Genomic DNA, 22,577 nt, shown 5'->3' on the forward strand with positions numbered 1-22,577 from the left:
CTTCACAACTCTATATCCATCCCCTGCTGTGACAGAATTCAGCATTTCCTGCTTGGATTAAACTAAACCAACCAATATACCTCCACCCACTGCAAACCTCTACTTTGATCCCTTCTTTAGGACTCTGCAATGGTCTTCACTGTGTCAAGTTTCAATTCTTTTGCAGGTATTTATGGGTGAACTAATTAATGGGTGTCTGAACCTTACTTTTAAATACTACCAAAGAAAATGGGTGTGGGAAAAACGGGGATAGAAGAGACAAGGGTGGGAAAATGTTGATAAATAATGAGACTGGGTGATGAGTATATGGTCTTCATTCTATTATTCTCTACTTTTGTGTATTTTATTTTTCATAATTTATATTATGAATTCAAATTCATAATACATACAAATAGGACCCTCCAAAATCTGGTCCCTACCATACAGCCTCTGCTTTGGCTATAGTGTTACTTCAAGTTTCCTGAGCACATCATCTTCCCCTGTGCCAAGTGGCCTTTGCACAGGCCCCTGATGGATCAGCACTCACCTCCCATGCTTGGACCTGGTGAACATCTAGCCAGCCTTCACAACCTCAGGTGAGGAGCAGCCCTCTCCTCTTACCTACTTGAACAGAATTAATCACAGTTTTTTGGGAGCACAAAACAAAAAAACTCCCTCACCTGTTACACCTCTTCTTTTGTAATTAACACTCTATTACAATTTGTTATTTGTCTATTTTCTCTATTGGATTAGAAATTGAGATTAAGGTCCAAGGGACTTTTTTTTTAAATCTCCATGCCCTTGTTGCCTATCACAGGGCCTGGTAAATATGGGTGTCAAAAGAGGTTTGGTGACTTGAACAGAACTTTTAAGAGGAAATCAGCTCACGCTAATTTTGGGAGGTTCCATCAGCTGAGAAGAAAAGGAATGAGATTCCAACATCCATCAGCCACCAGTAAACCCAGAGGCCATGGACCAGAAGACAGGTGAGCTGGGGAAAGAGGCAGTGACTCAAGGAAGGGCAGGCAAACTGCAGGAGAACAGCTTTTGGCTCCCCTAAAATAAAATACTGAGCCATGCCCAGAGATCAAACCTCATTAATTTCTAAGCCACAGCAGGCTTCCAGGGCATCTGGTCGGTTTTCATGTAAAGAGAGCAACAGATCAAACATTAAATGATTTTCCTTAACTAACAGTTAAACAACTGCAGAAGAAGCTTAAATTCAAGACTCAAAATCCTTTAAAAATACCAAAGTACCTGGGTAGTATAGAACTGGTCAAGAAATTAAAGGAGACAAGGCAATAGAAATCGCCCCCACCACAAACACGGTAGCAAAAACTCCCTAAACACAAAGAAAAAGTCTGTGGTCAGTTCTGATTTCATACAAAGTTTTAAAATATGGAATGTATTACATTTTTACTTTTTTATTGAAATATAGTTAATATACAAAATTAGATTGTTAACACAGGAAGACGTTACAAACTATTGACTATTCTTTAAAAAAAAATTTTTTTAAATTATATTGTGCATTAAGTGAAGGTTCCTGGGCCAGGATTCTCACCTGGCCCTGGTTGGCTAGCTCACTTCACACGTGTGGGCAATGAGTCATTATTGACTCTATATAGAGAGACCTGCCCAGTACTCTAGGTGACATGGTGGCACGGCTGCAGGAGAGCAGAACAGAGGCTGGACTGGTGGGTGTACCAAGGACAGAGGCCCAGAGGACAGCTGTGCAGGCAGAGAGGCCCAGAGGCAGGCATGGGCTTGCTGCATAAAGACTCACTCTGAGTGAATGGGATTCTAGTGACTGACCTGCCACTGTGGAAATAAAGCTGGGTATAACCCTTTCGACCCAAGAACACTCTACTGTCATTTATTTGGTCACATTGACTCCATAGTGAATTTGGGACTGAAACCCACTGGCAAGACAAGTATCATTAATATACAATCATATGTTGGTATCAAATGTACACCACAGTGGTTCAGCAGTCCCTGTGATCAACTTACAGTGTGACTGCAAATTATTGTGCCCTTTTATCCCCCTTCCTCATGCACCTGCCCCATCCCCTCCCCCTTGAAGCCACATTTTAGTGTCTATGTTGACTCTATTCTCTATGCTGTACTTTCATCTCAGTGATTAATTTATATTATGATTGAGATTTTGTGCATCTTTATCCTCTTCATCAATTTCACTCACCACTCCAATCCCCTCCTGAATATACACCATTTTTAAACAAAGGATATGAGAAGGCCAAGCATTAAAGTTATATTTAAAATACTGCAGCTTTTATAAAAATAAGGTAGTCTTCTAGATTATGGACTTAAATTTTAATTTTATCCACTCATTAAATAATATTATTTAAATCAGATTCTCAGTGACAATAACATATATTAAAAATATCCTCTGGGAGGAAACCATTTTATTAAGATGATAAAATACAATCTAACAAAATACTTGCCTCTCTAGGAAACTTGTATTTCCTAAAAATCAAAGACTTTCTTCTGTCCCAGTTATTTCCTCCATTCCCAATCTGGCCCTAGATCTTATCAGCCACATTATCAGGGCAGGAGACTAGGAATGACATTTGTACCTTGGCGAACTGGACAAGTACCTCATCAGTCCTAAAGATGCAGACCACAGTGTGTAAATGAGAACAAAATACTTAAAAATTAAAACCAGAATGACATCAAAACCCTAACCTTTATGACAAATACAATTTTCATTATTCTCAGCACTTATGTTCTATAAGGCTGCGGCAAACAATGAATTAGAGAACACGGAACCACTGCCCTGTAAGAAACACAGGGCTAGGAGCCTGCACACATCCAGTCACATATTTTCATCAACTGGTCAATACATAACCTTGGCTTATGTGTGTTTCTGTTCAAGGAAACCTTATTTAATATACATTCTTGGTTTACTAACATCGAACTTTCAGCCACAAGCACTGTGACTCATGCCCAAACGAGGCCACCAAATGTGGGACAGTCTCCTGATTGACATCACGGACATCTCTGCAGTTAGAGACACTAGACGACACTTCAGCTGTATGCTTTGGGCCATTTTAACCGAAATCACCAACAAAAGAAAAAAAAAATTAAAAACATGGCACTAAATGGACCACAAAAAAGTCATGCTTACAGTGTAAGACCTGAAACAAGACAGCATTGCCTTGTTCTACGTCAGCTGTAATATAAGTGTTTGGGCAACTCAAATTCTCCTCTCTCTGTGTATGAATGACCAGAAAGCACTGTATTGACTCTGGAGCCACAAATAAATTTATCAAATAGGTGGATCTGCAAATACGGAGTCCAAGAACAATGAGGATTAGCATCCTAGCTATGCTCTGCTATCCTATAATGTCAACACAGCTCAACAAATATCAGGTAAAAAATGGCATGTGGGACTCCAGGTTGGATGGCAAAATCAACCAATGGGTGATCACAGTCACTTTTGTAAATTACCTTCCCAGTCCAAGCAGGTATTTAAGTGGCATAATTAACTGGCCAGTAATTCTAAAATGGACTCATAGGCTCTAAGATGAGAAAACAGCCATTAAAGCTTACTGTTCAATTAAATGTAATCATTCAACAAACTTTTTTTTTGGGTATCATTAATATACAATTACATGAGCAACACTGTGATTACTAGATTCCCTCCATTATCAAGTCCCCACCACATACCCCATTACAGTCACTGTCCATCAGCATAGTTAAGATGCTATCAAGTCACTACTGGACTTCTCTGTTATACTGCATTCCCCATACCATTCGCCCAAAACATTATGTGTGCTAATCATAATGTCCCCCTTTATCTTTATCCCTCCCTTCCCACCAATCTTCCCAGTCCCTTTCCCTTGGGTAACTGTTAGTCCATTCCTGGGTTCTGTGACTCTGCTGCTGTTGTGTTTGTTCACTTTACTTTGTTCTTATACTCCACAGATGAATGAAACCACTTGATACTTGTCTCTCTCCGCCTGGCTTATTTCACTGACCATAATACCCTCTAGCTTCATCCATGTTGTTGCAAATCATAGGATTTGTTTTCTTCTTATGGCTGAATAATATTCCATTGTGTCTATGTACCACTTCTTTATCCATGCAATTACTGATTGTCAAGTAGTTTGCTTACATTTCTTGACTATTGTAAATAGTGCTGTGAAAAAAATAGGGGTGCTTATGTATTTTTGAAACTGGGCTCCTGAATTCTTAGGGTAAATTCCTAGGAGTCGAATTCCTGGGTCAAATAGTTTTTTGAGGAACCTCCATACTGTTTCCACAATGGTCGAACTAATTTACATTCCCACCAGCAGTGTAGGAGGGTTCCGCTTCCTCCACATCTTTGCCTACATTTGTTGCTTGTCTTTTGGATGGTGGCCATCTTAACTGGTGTGAGGTGATATCTCATTGTGGTTTTAATTTGCATTTCTCTGATGATTAGCAATGTGGAGCCTCTTCTCATGTGACTGTTGGCTATCTGAGTTTCTTCTTTGGAGAAGTATCTGTTCAGATCTTCTGCCCTTTTTTAATTGGCTTATTTGTGTTTTGTTTGTTGAGGTGAGTGAGCTCTGTATATTTTGGATGTTAACTCCTTATTGGATGTCATTTAAGAATATATTCTCCCATACCATTTTGTTCTACTGATGGTGTCCATTGCTGTCCAGAAGCTTTGTAGGTTGATATAGTCCCGCCTGTTCATTTTTGCTTTTGTTTCCCCTGCCTGGGGAGATATGTTCATGAAGAAGTTGCTCATGTTTATTATATTCAATAGATTTTTGCTTGTGCTTTTTTCTATGAATTTTATGGTTTCACACCTTACATTGAGTTGATCCATTTTGAGTTTACTTTTGTGTATGGGGTTAGACAGTAATCCAGTTTCATTCTTCTACATGTAGCTGTACAGTTTTGCCAACACCAGCTGTTGAAGAGGCTATTATTTCCCCATTGTATATGTACGGCTCATTTATTGTATATTAATTGACCATATATACTTAGGTTAACATCTGGACTCTATTCTGTTCGACTGGTCTGTGGGTTTGTTCTTGTGCCAGTACCAAATTGTCTTGATTACTATGGCTTTGTAGTAGAGCTTGAAGTTGGGGAGTATGATGCCCCCAGCTTTATTCTTCCTTCTCAGGATTGCTTTGGCTATTCGGGGTCTTTCGTGGTTCCATAGGAATTTTAGAACTATGTTTCAGTTCGTTGAAGAATGCTGTCGGTATTTTGATAGGGATGGCACTGAATTTGTAGATTGCTCTGGGCAGGATGGCCAGTTTGACAATAGTAATTCTTCCTAGCCAAGAGCATGGGTTGAGTTTCCATTTGTTAGTGTCCTCTTTAATTTCTTTTAAGAGTGTCTTGTAGTTTTCAGGGTATAGGTCTTTCACTTCCTTGGTTAGGTTTATTCCCAGGTATTTTATTCATTTTGATGCAATTGTGAATGGAATTGTTTTCCTGATTTCTCTTTCTGCTAGTTCATCGTGAGTGTATAGGAATGCAACAGATTTCTGTGTATTAATTTTGTATCCTGCCACTTTGCTGAATTCAGATATTAGTTCTAATAGTTTTGGACTGGATTCTTTAGGTTTTTTTAATGTACAATACCATGTTATCTGCAAACAGTGTCAGTTTGCCTTCTTCATCACCAGTCTGGATGTCTTTTATTTCTTTGTGTTGTCTGATTGCTGTGGCTAGGACCTCTAGTACTATGTTGAATAAATGCGAGGAGAGTGGGCATCGTGGCTTGTTTCCGAACTTAAAGGAAAAGCTAACAGCTTCTCGCTGTGAAGTAAAATGTTGACTGTGGGTTTGTCATATTATATTTATTATGTTGAGGTACCAGCCCTCTATATCCATTTTTTTGAGTTTTTACCATGAATGGATGGTGAATTTTGTCAAATGCTTTTTCAGCATCTATGGAGATCATCATGTGGTTTTTATCCTTCTTTTTGTTGATGTGGTGAATGTTGATGGTTTTCGAATGTTGTACCATCCTTGCATCCCTGAGATGAATCCCACTTGATCATGAGGGATAACCCTCTTGATATATTTTTGAATTTGGTTTGCTAATATTTTGTTGAGTATTTTTGCATCTATGTTTATCAGGGATTATTGGTCTGTAGTATTCTTGTGGTGTCTTTCTCTGGTTTTGGTACTAGAGTGATGCTGGCTTCAAAGAATGAGTTTGGGAGTATTCCCTTTTCCTCTATTTCTTAGAAAACTTTAAGGAGAATGGGTATTATGTCTTCTCTGTATGTCTGATAAAATCCCGCCATAAATCCATCTGTCCTGGGGATTTTGTTCTTGGATAGTTTTTTGATTACTGCTTCAATTTCGTTGCTGGTAATTGGTCTGTTTAGATTTTCTGTTTCTTCCTTGGTCAGTCTTGGAAGGTTGTATTTTTCTAGGAAGCTGTCCATTTCTTCTAGGTTTTCCAGCTTGTTAGCATATAGATTCTCAGTATTCTCTAATGATTTGTATTTCTGTGGGGTCAGTTGTGAATTTTTCCTTTCTCGTTTCTGAATCTGTTAATGTGTGTAGATTCTCTTTTTCTCTTAATAAGTCTGGCTAGGGGCTTATCCATTTTATTTTCTCAAAGAACCAGCTCTTGGTTTCATTGATTTTTGCTATTGTTTTATTCTTCTCAATTTTGTCTATTTCTTCTCTGATCTTTATTATGTCCCTCCTTCTGCTGACTTTGGGCCTCACTTGTTCTTTTTCCAATATCAATAGTTGTGACTTCAGACTATTCATTTGGGATTGTTCTTTTTTCTTTAAATTGGCCTGGATTGCTATATACTTTCCTCTTAAAACTGCCTTTGCTGCATCCCACAGAAGTTGGGGCTTTGTGCTGCTGTTGTCATTTGTCTCCATATATTGCCTGATCTCTATTTTAATTTCACCATTAATCTGTTCATTATTTAGGAGCATGCTATTAAGCCTCCATATGTTTGTGTGTTTCTTTTCATTGTACAATTTATTTCAAGTTTTATATGTTTGTGGTCTGAGAAGTTGGTTTGTTCAATTTCAATCATTTTGAATTTACTGAGGCTCTTTTTGTGGCCTATTATTCTGTCTATTCTGGAAAATGTTTCATGTGCACTTGAGAAGAACGTGTATCCTCCTGCTTTTGGGTGTAGAGTTCTGTAGATGTCTGTTAGGTCCATCTGTTCTAGTGTGTTGTTCAGTGCCTCCGTGTCCTTATTTATTATCTGTCTGGTGGATCTCTCCTTTTGAGTGAGTGGTGGGTTGAAGGCTCCTAGAACAAATGCACTGCATTCTATTTCCTTCTTTAATTTTGTTGGTATTTGTTTCCCATAAGTTGGTGATCCTTTATTGGGTGCATATATATTTATAATGATTATATCCTCTTGTGGGACTGAGCCCTTTATCATTATGTAATGTCCTTCTTTATCTCGTTACTTTCTTTGTTTTGAAGTCTATTTTGTGTCATACTAGTACTGCAACATGTGCTTTTTTTCTCGTTATTTGCATGAAATATCTTTTTCCATCCCTTCACTTTTAGTCTGTGTATGTCTTTGGGTTTGAGGTGAGTCTCCTGTAAACAGCATTTAGATGCATCTTGCTTTTTTATCCATTCTATTACTCTGTGTCTTTTGATTGGTGCATTCAGTCCATTTACACTTAGGGTGATTATTGAAAGATTATGTAATGATTGCCATTGCAGGCTTTAGATTCAAAGTTATCAGAGGTTCCAGGGTAGCTTCTTTACAATCTAACCATCTAACTTAACTCAGTTATTAAGCTATTATAAACACAGTCTGATGATTCTTTATTTCTCTTCCTTCTTATTCCTCCTCCTCCATTCTTTATCTTTATGTTAGGTGTTTTATTCTGTACTCTTTTGTGAGTAGTTGATTTTATTTTTTGCTTTAGTTAGTATTTGGTTGGTCTGCTTTCTTTGCTGTGATTTTATTTTCTCTGGTGACATCTATTTGGCCTTAGGAGTACTTCCATCTGGAGAAGTCCCTTTAAGATACCCTGTTGAGGTGGTGTGTGGGAGGCAAATTCCCTCAACTTTTGCTTTCTTGGAATTGTTTAATCCCTCTTTCATATTTAAATGATAATCGTGCTGGATACACTATTCTTGATTCAAGGCCCTTCTGTTTCATTGCATTAAAATATATCATGCCATTCTCTTCTGGCCTGTAAGGTTTCTGTTGAGAAGTCTGATGATAGCCTGATGGATTTACCTTTGTAGATGACCTTTTTTCTCTCTCTGGCTGCCTTTAGTACTCTGTACTAGTACTCTTTGATCTTTGCCATTTTAATTATTATATCTTGGTGTTGTCCTCCTTGGGTCCCTTGTGTTGGGAGATCTGTGGGCTTCTGTGGTCTAAGAGACTATTTCCTCCCCCAGTTTGGGCAAGTTTTCAGCAATTATTTCTTCAAAGACACTTTCTAACCCTTTCTCTCTTCTTCTTCTGGTACTCCTATAATGCGAATATTATTCCATTTTGATTGGTCACACAGTTCTCTTAATATTCTTTCATTCCTCGACATCCTTTTCTCTCTCTCTGCCTCAGCTTCTCTGTGTTCCTGTTCTCTGATTTCTATTCCGTTATTGGCCTCTTGCTCATCCTCCAGTCTGCTCTTAAGTCCTTCCAGAGATTGTTTTATTTCTGTATTCTCCCTCTGTACTTGATCCTTTAGCTCTTGCATATTTCTCTGCAGCTCCATCAGCATAGTTATGACATTTATTTTGAATTCTTTTTCAGGAAGATTGGTTAAATCTATCTCCCCAGGCTCCCTCTTGGGAGTTGTCTGGAAAACTGTGGACTGGACCAAATTCTTCTGCCTTTTCATGGTGATAGAGGTAGTCCTAGACAGTTGGCATGTGTGTTAGCAGGGAGAACAAAGTTCCTTCCTGCTTGCTAGTCACCTTGCCGTTCTCTTCTGCCTGTGCTGGTTACCTGCACACCAGAAGATTCCAGTTTTATTTCCTGAGCCGCCATGGGTGGGGAAGCAATCAGTACAGCCCAGAACCCTGTGGGGAGTGGCAGGTGCACTGGGTGTGCTCTCCTGCGAGAAGGGCGACCCTTCGTGACTTGTCCCGGCTTCCTCTGTGCCGCATAGCTGCGCACTGGCGGTGCCTCTGAGTCTGGCCCGGGTGGCTGCGGAGGCTCTCGGTGGCTGCTGTGGGTGTGACCACTCTCAGGCTGCTTCCCCGCTATGGCGGAGCTGCTTGGAGGGGGAATGAAAGGGAGGCTGTTTATCACTGTGAGGGGCTTCAGAGCTGCGCCTCCTACCAGGTGGCTGGGGCACCTGAAGTTCCCCGGGATTCACAGCCTGCTGGGCTGAGTGTGCCGGGACACTTCCATCCAGCTGTGAGGCCCCTGTCCCTTTAAGACTTTCAAAAAGCACTTGCTTTTCTTTTGTCCCAGGGACGCCAGCAGTGGGGACCTGGTCGCAGATTTTACTTTTCTGTTTCCCTAATATCCAGCACACCATGCACTGTGTGTCTGTGCTCCTGGTGCGGATGACTAGGGCTGGGTATTTAGCAGTCCTGCACTTCCACTCCGTCTCCCCTCCAACTCCTTTCCTCCTGCCGGGAAGCTTGGGGTGGTGGGAGTACTCGGGTCCTGCCGGGTCGCGGCTTGTATCTTACCACCTTTGGGAGATGCTGAGTTCTCGCAGATGTAGATGTAGCCTGGCTGTTGTACAGTATCTTCTGGTCTTTTAGGAATAGTTATATTTGTTGTATTTTCAAAAATATATATGGTTTTGGGAGGAGATTTTTGCTGCCTTACTCACACTGCCATCTTGGCTCCTCCCTCAGAACTTGGTTCTTTTAAGATTTTTATTTACAGATAATAAAAAGGATAGTGTTTATTCAAGTTTCTGCTCAAATTAAGAAAGCAAGAATTATTGTGTGTGTGTGTGTGTGTGTGTGTGTGTGTGTGTGTGTGTGGTGGGTGAGGGAGGGAGGGAGAGAGAGAGAGAGAGAGAAAGCATAAGCATTCTGGGTTTACTAATCCCAAGGAGTAGCCATGAAGGAACTTCAAATCTACCTTTTTTTTTTAATTCTTAAAAATGTCAGCCAACAGTTTATGTGTGTGCTTATGCTAAACTATTCAGCTAAGCACTGCTTGTTGATTTAATTCATTTGAACAGCAGGGTGAGACAGTTCAACAGCAACTCCTAGGACTTCAGAAATTCTTGATGCAGTATATGTCTGTGGAAAAGCATCCCAGCACATCTATGTGCTTTCCCCTTGATCAGACTTGATGGTCAAGTCTAGGACTGAGAAACCCATCTGGACGTGAAGCCCTATGCTAATACCTGAGCTGGCCTACTGGGTCTTCTACCTTCTACCCTTTACTAACCCCTCACTGTGGTGTCAAAGCTGAATGGAATAAAGTCAGCCTGCTTCAGGCCACTGTCTTCATATTGAACACCTGGCCTGCTGAATCTTAAGAAGTTTGAGACTGATGAAGATTATTGAACTTATTTTGTAATAACTATAAAATATGCTGCAATATAACGACTTATAAGAAATACATATTTAGTCATTCATATGAACAAATACATTCTCAAGTATATTTGGTCTTCATTCACAGTTGAAAACACTGAAGTCTTAAAGGTGAAGTGGGTGTATTGCTATATTGAGAGACTTCTGGACACACCCAAAGGCAGGGGCTAGATGTTGAAATCAGCCAGGAGGCAATGATTTGGTCAATCATGACTAAACAATGAATTCCTCACAAAGCCCAGAAGAGCTTACCTCTCTCTGGGATCCTGCTTCTCGGATGGAGAGAGCTTCTGCACTTGGGGACACCCAGCCAGGCCCCAAGCTCCACTAGAACAGAAGCTCCTTTATTTGGGGCCATGCCCTATGGATCGCTTCATCTGGCTGTTAACTTGTATCCTTTACTAAACTGGTAAACTTAAAAGTGTTTTTCTAAGTTCTGTGAGCTGTTTTAGCAAATTAACAGAACGTAAGGGGGAGGTCATGGGAAACTCCAATCTGTCAGAAGCATAAGTAACTGCCTGGAGTTAGCAACCAGTGTCTTGAGTGGGGGCTGGAGGGCAGTCTTGTAGGACGGTGACTTTAACCTGGGGAACCTGCACAGTTAGTGTCAGAACTGAGTTCTTGGACACCCTGCTGGTGCTTGAGAATTGCTTAGTGTTGTGTGTGGGAAGACCCCCTCTCACACACACGTATTGGAATAGGGTCTAGAGACCCCAAAGGAGTTATACTATTACTGCTGTTTACTATTGTTGTGCAGGAAAAAAACCAAACATGCTAAAGAAACTTCAAGAAATTTCAAGGTAGACATCGGGAAATCAGACTAGCTGGTTTTAATGAAGAAAATGATTAGTCACTCCACCAGCTGTGTTAAACACCAAGACCTCATCTGCGAAGGTAAACCAAGGCATCTGTCTGGTATTATACTGCTGACTGTGTAGTAGCCAAAATGTCTGTGGTCAGTTTTATGTGTCAGCTTGGCAAGGCTACAGTACCCAGTTATTTAATCAAACACTAGTGTGTGTGGGTGTTGCTTGAAGGTATTCTGTAGATGTGGTTAACATCTAGAATCAGTTGGCTTGAGAATAAAGGGTGTTACCTTCAATAATAGGAGGGAGCCTCATCCAATCAGTTGAAGGCCTTACAAGCAAAATCTTGAGGGTTCCAGGAGAAGAAAGACTTCTGCGTCAGGACTTTAGCATCACCCCCTGCCCATCTCCAGCCTGCCCACCTGTCATATATACTTCAGACTTGCCAGGCCCCAACTGGGTGAGCCAAGTCCTAAAATCATTATGTATGTGTGTGTGCCTGCTCTTATTCATTCTACTGGCTTTGTTTCTCTAGCCTTGAGTGATACAACTTACTGCTAGTCATACAATGTCTACCATGTGTTTCAGTTCCACAAAAATAACTGCTATAGAAAAATGGTTGGAAAGTTAAGACTCTGGGAATTTGAGCAGTGGAACTGAAAAGTTGTTTAAGGTGACAGCTGTCTTTGAGGTTGGAGACAGGCACACACACTGCTTGTGGGAGCGTGAGCCTGTGCAGCTGCTCCAGGAGATAAAGTACTAGCGATCAAGGCCTCAAGACACTCCTGAATCCTTTTACTCTCCACTGACACCTTCACAGCTCTTTTAGGGAAAAATTTAAATTACAAAGATTGATTTTTAAAAATGTATTACAGAATTACCTTCAATAGTTTGAAACTGGAAACCATTTGTACAGGGAAATGGGTAAATAAATTAAGGTATATTCATAGATGGAAGAGTAGTAACCATCTCAAACAGTACAGGTGGTTTTTGCTCTGCATGGTAGTGCAGGATTGTACAGATGACCATGCAAGCTAAAACTGCAGTTATTTTAATCAATGGGAAAAAATGATTCACTTTATGACCTTTAGAAATTTTTGTCAAAACACTGAAAACTTTTATTATCATTTATAAATGATTAGTGAAATTAAAAAATACCAAAACCAGTATTTTAGAACACAGTAACTTAAGACATTAAGAATTAAAGTGTTTTATTTCTTTGCAAAAAACTTATCAAGAGTCATCTGAAGAGTGCTCGCCTTCCTGGTGAGTCTCATGTGTGGTGTTCTGCATGTTACCTTCTAGGCACTGATAACTGTCACATGCCTAAGTTTGGATCAGCTGTACTTCCAAAGTCATGAACTATGACCTCAGAGAGCCCCTTCTGTGAAGCTTTTTGCTGGCATCACTTCCTCTGGGGGCATTGTCATTGTTTTCATCACAATCACTTTCCTTGTTTATGCTGGTTAAATTTATCTTCACTAAGTTCCTCTGGCTATACATCTGCAGTCTTTCCGACACACCCCGATCAGCTGTCTCTTCCATGATTCCACTCAGGTACCAGATGAATGTCACTTAGGCATTCCCACTATTTCCTTCTTTCCTGCACTTTGTCCTTGTTCACCCCAAGTCCTTCTTTTGATGACCCATTTTTGTAAACTGTCATGTGGAGCCACACAGCTATTTGCTTTGCTGTCTGTATGTGAGCCAAGAGATGGGCAGTGACCAGTCACTGACCCTGTGAACCACCCAGTGATTTACACCATGCTTTGTGGACCAGGGGCTGGCAGAGGTTTGTGCTTCATGGGGTCACTCCAGCTCATGCACTGTTGTCACAGAAATCAGAACTGCACTGTCAGTGAGGTGGTACTACCAAACTGACTGTGGTAAAGACATTTGTGCATGTTGGTAAGTGCAAAGGTAGGGCTGCTTTTTTGCTGCAGTTTTTCATGTCATGGTGAAATTAAATTATACTATAACTGTGATTGCTGATACAAGAAGAAACACACAGTTATAGTTTCCAGGTAAGCCAGATCCTGGGTATATAAAAATGCATAGAAAGAAAATGGAGATTAGTGTTAACTGGACAATATTTACTGAGCACCTATCCTGTGCCAAGAAATGTTTTAGGTGCTGAGGAAAGCAGAAATCCATGCCCTCAAGAAATTTCTAGTCTAAAAGAGGACTGCAGTAGATACAATAACAAAGAAAAAGCAAAATATACAACATGTCAGAAGTGAAATGATAATGCTTTGGATCAAAACAAAGCAGAAAGGGGTCTTGACCACCACTTAAGGTGGTGGTCAATGAAAACCTCACTGAAAATGACATCTTGGTGAAGAGCTGAGGGTTAGGGAGTGAGGCCTGCCAATATGGGAGGGGGTGGAGGGTGAGGCAGGGAAGCAATCCAAGCAGGAAACAGAACCTGCAAAGCCCTCAAGCAAGCACAGGCAGAGACGCACTGGAGCAAGATCTGCAGGGAGTAGAAGACAGACCAGGGATGCTGCCAGGAGGAAAGGCAAAGTCGGGGCAGGGTGGGTAAGAAGAATGATACAGCTGGCTTATTTCTACTGAAGAGGCCAGGTAGGGTTTTGATTATAGATCTATTTTGCAGGTAGAACCACAGAATTACTGATGGATTGGGTATGGGAGAGAAAGGAGTCAAGATTGACTCCAGGGATTTTGGTCTGAGCAAGGACAGCAGGCCAGTAACTGAAATGAGTGTGACCTCATGAGTGTGACTCATGAGTCAGTCAGGCTGAAGTAAGATTAGAAGCTTAGTTTTAGAGATGTTAACTCTGAGAACACTTATCAGACAAGGACACAGATGTCAACTAGGCAACTGGATATGCAAACCCGGAGTTCTGGGCCAGTGTCCAGGAAGCTGAAAGTGGGAAGTCTGAAATATCATCAAGGGGCTAAGGGCAAAGATAAAAGAAATTGTTGCTCAGGGCTCAAGCACTCAGCTACTAGAAGCCTAAGAGATGAGGAATGTGTATTACTTGCCAAAAACAGGGCTCAGAAAGTTGTCAAATTGAAAACATAATTAAAAAAAAAAAAAGAAGGTACCATATGACCTGGCAATCCCTCCTGGGTGTATGTACACTAAGGATGAAGGGGAAACCTGTCCACAGCAACCAAAAGTGGAAACCCAAATGCCATCAACTGGTGAATAGATAATTGCTGTATCTATGCAGTGGAGTGTTACTGGCTCTAAAAAGAATGAAGTACTAATATATGTCACAACACAGGTGAACCTTGAATATACTATGTCATGTAAAAGAAGTCAGTCATAAAAGACCATTATGTTGTATGATTACACTTACGTGAAATGTCCCGAGCAAATCTATAGATAGGAAATACATTTGTGCCTGCATAAGGCTGAAATGAGAAGTGACTGCTAATGGGTTTCTTCTTTGGGGTAATGAAATGTTTTAAAATAGTGTGCTGGTGGCCACACAAATTTGAATATACTAAAAGACACTGAATGTACACTTTAAATGTGTGGCTTGCATGGTATATGAATTACATCTCAAACCTTCAGGAGAAAACCAAACTCCCAAAGAAAAACTGGAGAACCCACAGAACTGCTCTTCTATCATTTATTGATGCTGACTCCAAATCTAAGCCTTCTCTCTCATGTATTATGATAGTAAACATTTCTACAAAGTTAACTGTAGAATTATCTACAAAGATGAGCAAAAGATATAAAGAACAAAACTAAAAATCATAAATCCACACTTTCAAACATCAGGTGATTCTTTTTTACCACCTACGCCCTTAGGTATACTTTGGTCCAAACAAAACTGAAACCATACCATGTAGTATCATATCCTTGTTTCACAAATTAGATAATTAAAAAACGTTTTTTATATGCCTGTATTACATATTACTATACCACACTCTATTCATTCTTATAAATTTTAGGGCATGTTGTTTCCATGCTTACGATTACAAATAGCCCTTTACCAGAATCTCTGAATAGGTATTAGATTAGGACAACCCTCTAGAAATGGAATTACTTTGTTAAAATAAGCAAATATTTTTAAGGCTCTTAAAATACTGCCTTCCAGAAAAGCTTCCTCAATCAATCCTCTCATCAACTATGCACGAGGACCAAATTTATCACAAATGGAACTAGTTCTGTTTAAATTTTTTTTAATGTGAAAATATTATTAATTTGGGATTCATTACTTTCTAGTGATAGCTACTTTTACACCTACATCTTTTATAAACTGCCAGCTTACATTCTTCTTTGAGAGCACATTTATATATACCTGTTATATATGCTGCAAATAACATTTTGTCACTTGTCTTTAATTTTCATGATGCTGGTTTTGATATACATAAAATACTAATGTAAATGACTCAATCTTTTTTTTTTGAGAAAAAAGAATTTATAAAGAAAAAAAAATCTCCAAACTTAACAAATGGTCACCAAAATTTCCTTCTAATAGTTTTTGTTTTTTATGTATTTTTCTTTGCAACATTTATTTATTTAGCACATGAATGTATTGTGCCAATAGCTTTATACATACGAGTTCATTTAGTCATCATCATCATCCCATTAGAAGACCTTATACCTTCTCACTTCATGAATAATGAAACTGAGGTTAGGTAAATTAAATCATATCACTAAAGTAACACAGTTAACAAATGCAGACCTTTGAATCTCTACTCAAAGCTAAAGCATCTGAAGCCACATTCATTCCACTGCACCCACATGCATATTAAGCTATCTTAACAGAGTTATGCTTTGCTCTGGGTTCTATCATTAGAACTACCACCCCTAGTCTCTATTAAAGTTCAATAGCTTGAAGGTCAAGAGTTCTTGAGTAAGTCCTGTCTAAGCCCTTTAAGCAACCCCCCAAAATACTTTTTTTTAAAGAATAATGTGGCTCTCCAAAACAGAAGGAACAAAATGGCAGCAGACTCAGAGACTCCAAGAAGGCACTAGGGGTGTGGGAGGGCGGGTGGGGAGGAAGAAGGGGACTAAGGAGTATTATGTTTAGTACACATGGTGTGGGGGATCATGGGGAGAACAGTGTAGCACAGAAAGGGCACATAGTGGATCTCTGGCAACTTGCTGCACTGATGGACAGTGACTGCATTGGGGTATGGGTGGGGACTTGATAATATGGGTAAATGTAGTAACCACATTGTTTTTTTTATGTGAAACCTTCATAAGAGTGTATATCAATCATACCTTAATAAAAAATTTAAAAAAAAAGATTAATGTGGCTCTCTGTGGAAATGTAGCATGCTGCTTGGCTTTAGGATATAGGCCTAATTGCTTTTATATTGCAGAAACAGACTAAAACACATTTTACTAGCTCGTCCACATGATCAAATATTCAGTGAAACCTCCCCGAGAATCTACTGTAAGAACAAACTTCCCCTGTATTTTTATCAATGCTCTCTCATTCATTAGTCCTTTATATTCTATACTTTATACACTGGTGCTTAAACAACCACACTCCAGATTCTTGCTAATATCACTCTTTCTTTCAAAGGGCATTAAAAACTTCTTGTATCAAACTTTATTTAAAGTCCCCTATTTTATTTATGTTATTGTTAAGTAGTCTCAAATTCCTTTTGAAAAAAAAGAATAAGTAGTGTTTATTACAATTAATGCTGATTGAAGCTGTGAATTCAGCAAATTTCTATGGCTGAATGCAGCTAATTACTAGAGCATGACTTTAAGTGTGCTGTTTAGAACAAAGTAAAATTATGGGCAGATTGATATTAACCTGAGAAGGGTAAATTAGATACTATATCAGAATACTTTACTACAAATTGGGACTACAACCCAGCACTGAATTTTTTTTATTTTGGTATCATTAATCTACAATTACAGAAAGAACATTATGTTTACTAGGTTCCCCCCTTCACCAAGTCCCACCCACATACCCCTTCAGTCACTGTCCATCTGCATAGTAAGATGCTGTAAAATCACTACTTGTCTTCTCTATGTTGCGCAGACCTCCCTGTGCCCCCCATGCACCATACATGCTACTCGTAATGCCCTCTTTCTTTTTCCCCACCTTTATCCCTCCCTTTCCACCCATCCTCCCCAGTCCTTTGATAACTGCTAGTCCATTCTTGGGTTCTGTGATTCTGCTGCTGTTTTGTTCCTTCAGTTTTCCTTTGTTCTTATACTCCACATATGAGTGAAATCATTTGGTACTTTTCCTTCCCCACCTGGCTTATTTCACTGAGCATAATACCCTCTAGCTCCATCCATGTTGTTACGAATGGTAGGGTCTGTTTTTTTCTTATGACTGTGTAATATTCCATTGTGTATATGTACCACATCTTCTTTATCCATTCATCTACTGATGGACATTTAGGCTGCTTCCATATCTTGGCTATTGTAAACAGTGCAGTGATAAACATAGGGGTGCATCTGTCTTTTTCAAACTGCAGTGCTGCATTCTTAGGGTAAATTCCTAGAAGTGGAATTCCTGGGTCAAATGGTTATTTCTATTTTGAGCATTCTGAGGAACCTCCATACTGCTTTCCGCAATGGTTGAACTAGTTTACATTCCCACCAGCCGTGTAGGAAGGTTCCCCTTTCTCCACAACCTCGCCAACATTTGTTGTTGTTTGTCTTTTCGATGATGGCGATCCTTACTGGTGTGAGGTGATATCTCATTGTGGTTTTAATTTGCACTTCTCTGATGATTAGTGATGTGGAGCATCTTTTCATGTGCCTGTTAGCTATCTGGATTTCTTCTTTAGAAAACTGTCTATTCAGCTCCTCTGCCCATTTTTCAATTGGATTACTTGCTTTTTGTTTGTTGAGGTGTGTGAGTTCTTTATATATTTTGGATGTCAATCCTTTATTGGATCTGTCATTTCTGAATATGTTCTTCCATACTATAGGATACCTTTTTGTTCTATTGATGGTGTCCTTTGCTGTACAGAAGCTTTTTAGCTTGATGTAGTCCCACTTGTTCATTTTTGCCTTTGTTTCCCTTGCCTGGGGAGATATGTTCATGAAGAAGTCACTCATGTTTATGTCCATGAGATTTTTGCCTACTTTTTTCTCTAAGAGTTTTATGGTTTCATGACTTACTTCAGGTCTTTGATCCATTTGGAGTTTACTTTTGTGTATGGGGTTAGACAGTGATCCAATTTCATTCTCTTACATGCAGCTGTCCAGTTTTGCCAGCACCATCTGTTGAAGAGACTGTCATTTCCCCATTGTATGTCCACGGCTCCTTTATCGTATATTAATTGGCCATATATGTTTGGGTTAATGTCTGGAGTCTCTATTCTGTTCCACTAGTCTGTCGCTCTGATCTTGGGCCAGCACCAAATTGTCTTGATTACTGTGGCTTTGTAGTAGAGCTTGAAGTTGGGGAGCTAGATCTCCACCACTTTATTCTTCCTTCTCAGGACTGTGTTGGCTATTTGGGGTCTTTGACAGTTCCATATGCATTTTTGAACTATTTGTCCCAGTTCATTGAAGAATGCTGTTGGTAATTTGATAGGGATTGCATCAAATCTGTATATTGTTTTGGGCAGTATAGCCATTTTGACAATATTAATTCTTCCTAGCCAGGAGCATGGGATGAGTTTCCATTTGTTAGTGTCCTCTTTAATTTCTCTTAAGAGTGTCTTGTAGTTTTCAGGGTATAGGTCTTTCACTTCCTTGCTTAGGTTTATTTGTAGGAATTTCATTCTTTTTGATGCTATTGTCAATGGAATTATTTTCCTGATTTCTCTATTAGTTCATTGTTAGTGTATAGGAAAGCTATAGATTTCTGTGTGTGAATTTTGTATCCTGCAACTTTGCTGAATTCCATTATTAGTTCTAGTAGTTTTGCAGTGGAGTCTTTAGGGTTTTTTATGTACAATATCATGTCATCTGCAAATAGTGACAGTTTGACTACTTTTTTACCAATCTGGATTCCTTGTATTTCTTTGTTTTGTCTGATTGCTGTGGCTAGGACCTTCAGTACCAGGTTGAATAACAGTGGGGAGAGTGGGTATCCCTGTCTTGTTCCCGATCTCAGAGGAAAAGGTTTCAGCCTCTCGCTGTTCAGTATGATGTTAGCTGTGGGTTTATCATATATGGCCTTTATTATGTTGAGGTACTTGCCCTCTATGCCCATTTTGTTGAGAGTTTTTATCATGAATGGATGTTGAATTCTGTCAAATGCTTTTCAGCATCTATGGAGATGATCATGTGATTTTTGTCTTTCTTTTTGTTGATGTGGTGGATGATGTTGATGGATTTTCGAATGTTGTACCATCCTTGCATCCCTGGGATGAATCCCACTTGGTCATGGTGTATGACCCTTTTGATGTATTTTTGAATTCGGTCTGCTAATATTTTATTGAGTATTTTTGCATCTACATTCATCAGGGATATTGGTCTGTAATTTTCTTTTTTGGTGGGGTCTGCCTGGTTTTGGTATTAGGGTGATGTTGGCATCATAGAATGAGTTTGGGAGTATTCCCTCCTCTTCTATTTTTTGGAAAACTTTAAGGAGAATGGGTGTTATGTCTTCTCTGTATGTCTGATAAAATTCCGAGGTAAATCCATCTGGCCTGGGGGTTTTGTTCTTGGGTAGTTTTTTGATTACCAATTCAATTTCATTGCTGGTAAATGGTCTGTTTAGATTTTCTGTTTCTTTCTGGGTCAGTCTTGGAAGGTTGTATTTTTCTAGGAAGTTGTCCATTTCTCCTAGGTTTTCCAGCTTGTTAGCATATAGGTTTTCACACTATTCTCTAATAATTCTTTGGATTTCTGTGTGGTCCATCGTGATTTTTCCTTTCTCGTTTCTGATTCTGCTGATGTGTGGTGACTCTCTTTTTCTCTTAAAAGTCTGGCTGGAGGCTTATCTATTTTGTTTATTTTCTGGAAGAACCAGCTCTTGGTTTCATTCATTTTTTTCTATTGTTCTATTCTTCTCAATATTATTTATTTCTTCTCTGATCTTTATTATGTCCCTCCTTCTGCTGACCTTAGGCCTCATTTGTTGTTCTTTTTCCAATTTCAATAATTGTGACATTATACTATTCATTTGGGATTGTTCTTCCTTCTTTAAATATGCCTGGATTGCTATATACTTTCCTCTAAAGACTGCTTTTGCTGCATCCCACAGAAGTTGGGGATTTGTGTTATTGTTGCCATTTGTTTCCATATATTGCTGGATCTCCATTTTAATTTGGTCATTGATCCATTGATTATTTAGGAGCATGTTGTTAAGCCTCCATGTGTTTGTGAGCCTTTTTGCTTTCTTTGTACAATTTATTTATAGTTTTATACCTTTGTGGTCTGAAAAGTTGGCTGGTAGGATTTCAATCTTTTTCAATTTACTGAGGCTCTTTTTGTGGCCTAGTATGTGGTCTATTCTGGAGAATGTTCCATGTGCACTTGAGAAGAATGTGTATACTGTTGCTTTTGGATGTAGACTTCTATAGATGTCTATTAGGTCCATCTGTTCTAGCCCGTTGTTCAGTGCCTCTGTGTCCTTACTTATTTTCTGTCTGGTGGATCTGTCCTTTGGAGTGAGTGGTGTTAAAGTCTACCAAAATGAATGCATTGCATTCTATTTCCTCCTTTAATTCTGTTAGTATTTGTTTCACATATATTGGTGCTCCTGTATTGGGTGCATATATGTTTATAATGGTTATATCCTCTTGTTGGACTGAGCTGTTTATCATTAAGTAATGTCCTTCTTTATCTCGTTACTTTCTTTATTTTGAAGTCTGTTTTGTCTGATACTAGTATTGCAACACCTGCTTTTTTCTCTCTGTTGTTTGCATGAAATATCTTTCTCCATCCCTTGACTTTGAATCTGTGCATGTCTTTGGGTTTGAGGTGAGTCTTTTGTAAGCAGCATATAGATGGGTCTTGCTTTTTTATCCATTCTATTACTCTGTGCCTTTTGGTTGATGCATTCAGTCCATTTACATTTAGGGTGATTATTGAAAGATATGTACTTATTGCCATTGCAGGCTTTAGATTTGTGGTTACCAAAGGTTCAAGGTTAGCTTGTTTACTACCTTACTGTCTGACCTCACTTGCGTATTGAGCTGTTATAAACACAGTCTGATGATTATTTCTTTCCCTTCTTTTTCCTCCTCCTCCATTCTTCATATGTTGGGTGTTTCGTTCTGCGTTCTTTTTAGGAGTGCTCCCATCTAGAGTAGTCCCTCTAATATACCCTGTAGAGGTGATTTGTGGGAGGCAAATTCCCTCAACTTTTGCTTGTCTGGGAATTGTTTAATCCTTCCTTCATATTTAAATGATAATCATGCTGGATACAGTATCCTTGGTTCAAGGCCCTTCTGTTTCATTGCATTAAATATATCATGCCATTCTCTTCTGGCCTGTAAAGTTTCTGTTGACAAGTCTGATGATAGCCTGATGGGTTCTCCTTTGTAGGTGACCTTTTTACTATCTCTTGCTGCCTTTAAATACTCTGATCCCGGCCAACACTGCATTTTAACCCCTTATTTATAAAAGCTTTTCTGATGAATCTCACATTAAAATTTAAACAATGAAGTAAGGCTAATTAATTAAGTCAAGTGGTTAACTTCAAAGTTGTGGCTAGAACAACAGCTTTGCCAAAGTCAAATATCCAACTAAATCTTGATGCTTCCTACTCCCTCAATCTAAGTCTACCTGAAGGAGAGAGTAACACTTGCCCATTTTCTTCTATTGATAGGCAGGGCAGATAAAAATGTTTATATAATTAAACCCTTTATAAACTGCTGTGTACATGTTAATGCAAATTAAGTACTGCTTTACCAGTAACTCATTCTATACCAAGGATTTGGGTTGCATTTTATTTTGACTAGGTAAAAATTTAGATTCAGGTCTCCAGAACAAACACTAAATATTTTCCTAAGTCCCATTTAAACTTTCAGAGTTAAACTACTAGATTCCCAGCTGTGGTTCATTGTGGACCATACAAAAATTATTCTTACCTTTACTCCTTGAATGAGACCATTCATGAGGAATGTGTGTTGAGGAAATGTTTCATGTAGAACCTACAAAAGCAAACAAATGTCAGGACAAATTCAAAAGCAAATTAAAGGGAAAGATTTCTGCCTCTGTTAATGGTAGGGTAGGTAAATAACATGAACCCTGGAATGAAAATATTAAGTATCAGTGACATACAGAAAATATCCCAGAAGTATGAAAAGGCAACAAAATAGTGAGGCAGAAATCTAAATAAGGCAAGAACCTGAAAAGGTACACCCAACACTCAGTTGCTTTCACTGTAAAAGCATCTGCAGCAAAAATAAATTGTTAATTGACTACCCCCTCAACCACTGAC

General features: G+C 39.1%; 1 protein-coding gene across 4 annotated transcripts in view; it reads right to left on the reverse strand.

The window, feature by feature from the left end:
* Positions 1–22,287, reverse strand: part of MFSD14B (major facilitator superfamily domain containing 14B) — a gene marked incomplete at its 5' end in the record, with an annotated part of 50,915 nt that extends 28,628 nt beyond the window's left edge. For all 4 annotated transcript variants that reach the window (XR_012127893.1, XM_073228923.1, XM_073228924.1 and 1 more), the window contains 1 exon segment: positions 22,225–22,287. Coding sequence is in view for 3 of the 4 variants with exons in the window: in XM_073228923.1 (XP_073085024.1) it covers positions 22,225–22,287 (63 nt within the window).
* Between the last annotated feature and the right edge of the window lie 290 nt (positions 22,288–22,577).

This window comes from Manis javanica, chromosome 2 (genome assembly GCF_040802235.1).
Source record: "Manis javanica isolate MJ-LG chromosome 2, MJ_LKY, whole genome shotgun sequence".
NCBI lineage: Eukaryota > Metazoa > Chordata > Mammalia > Pholidota > Manidae > Manis > Manis javanica.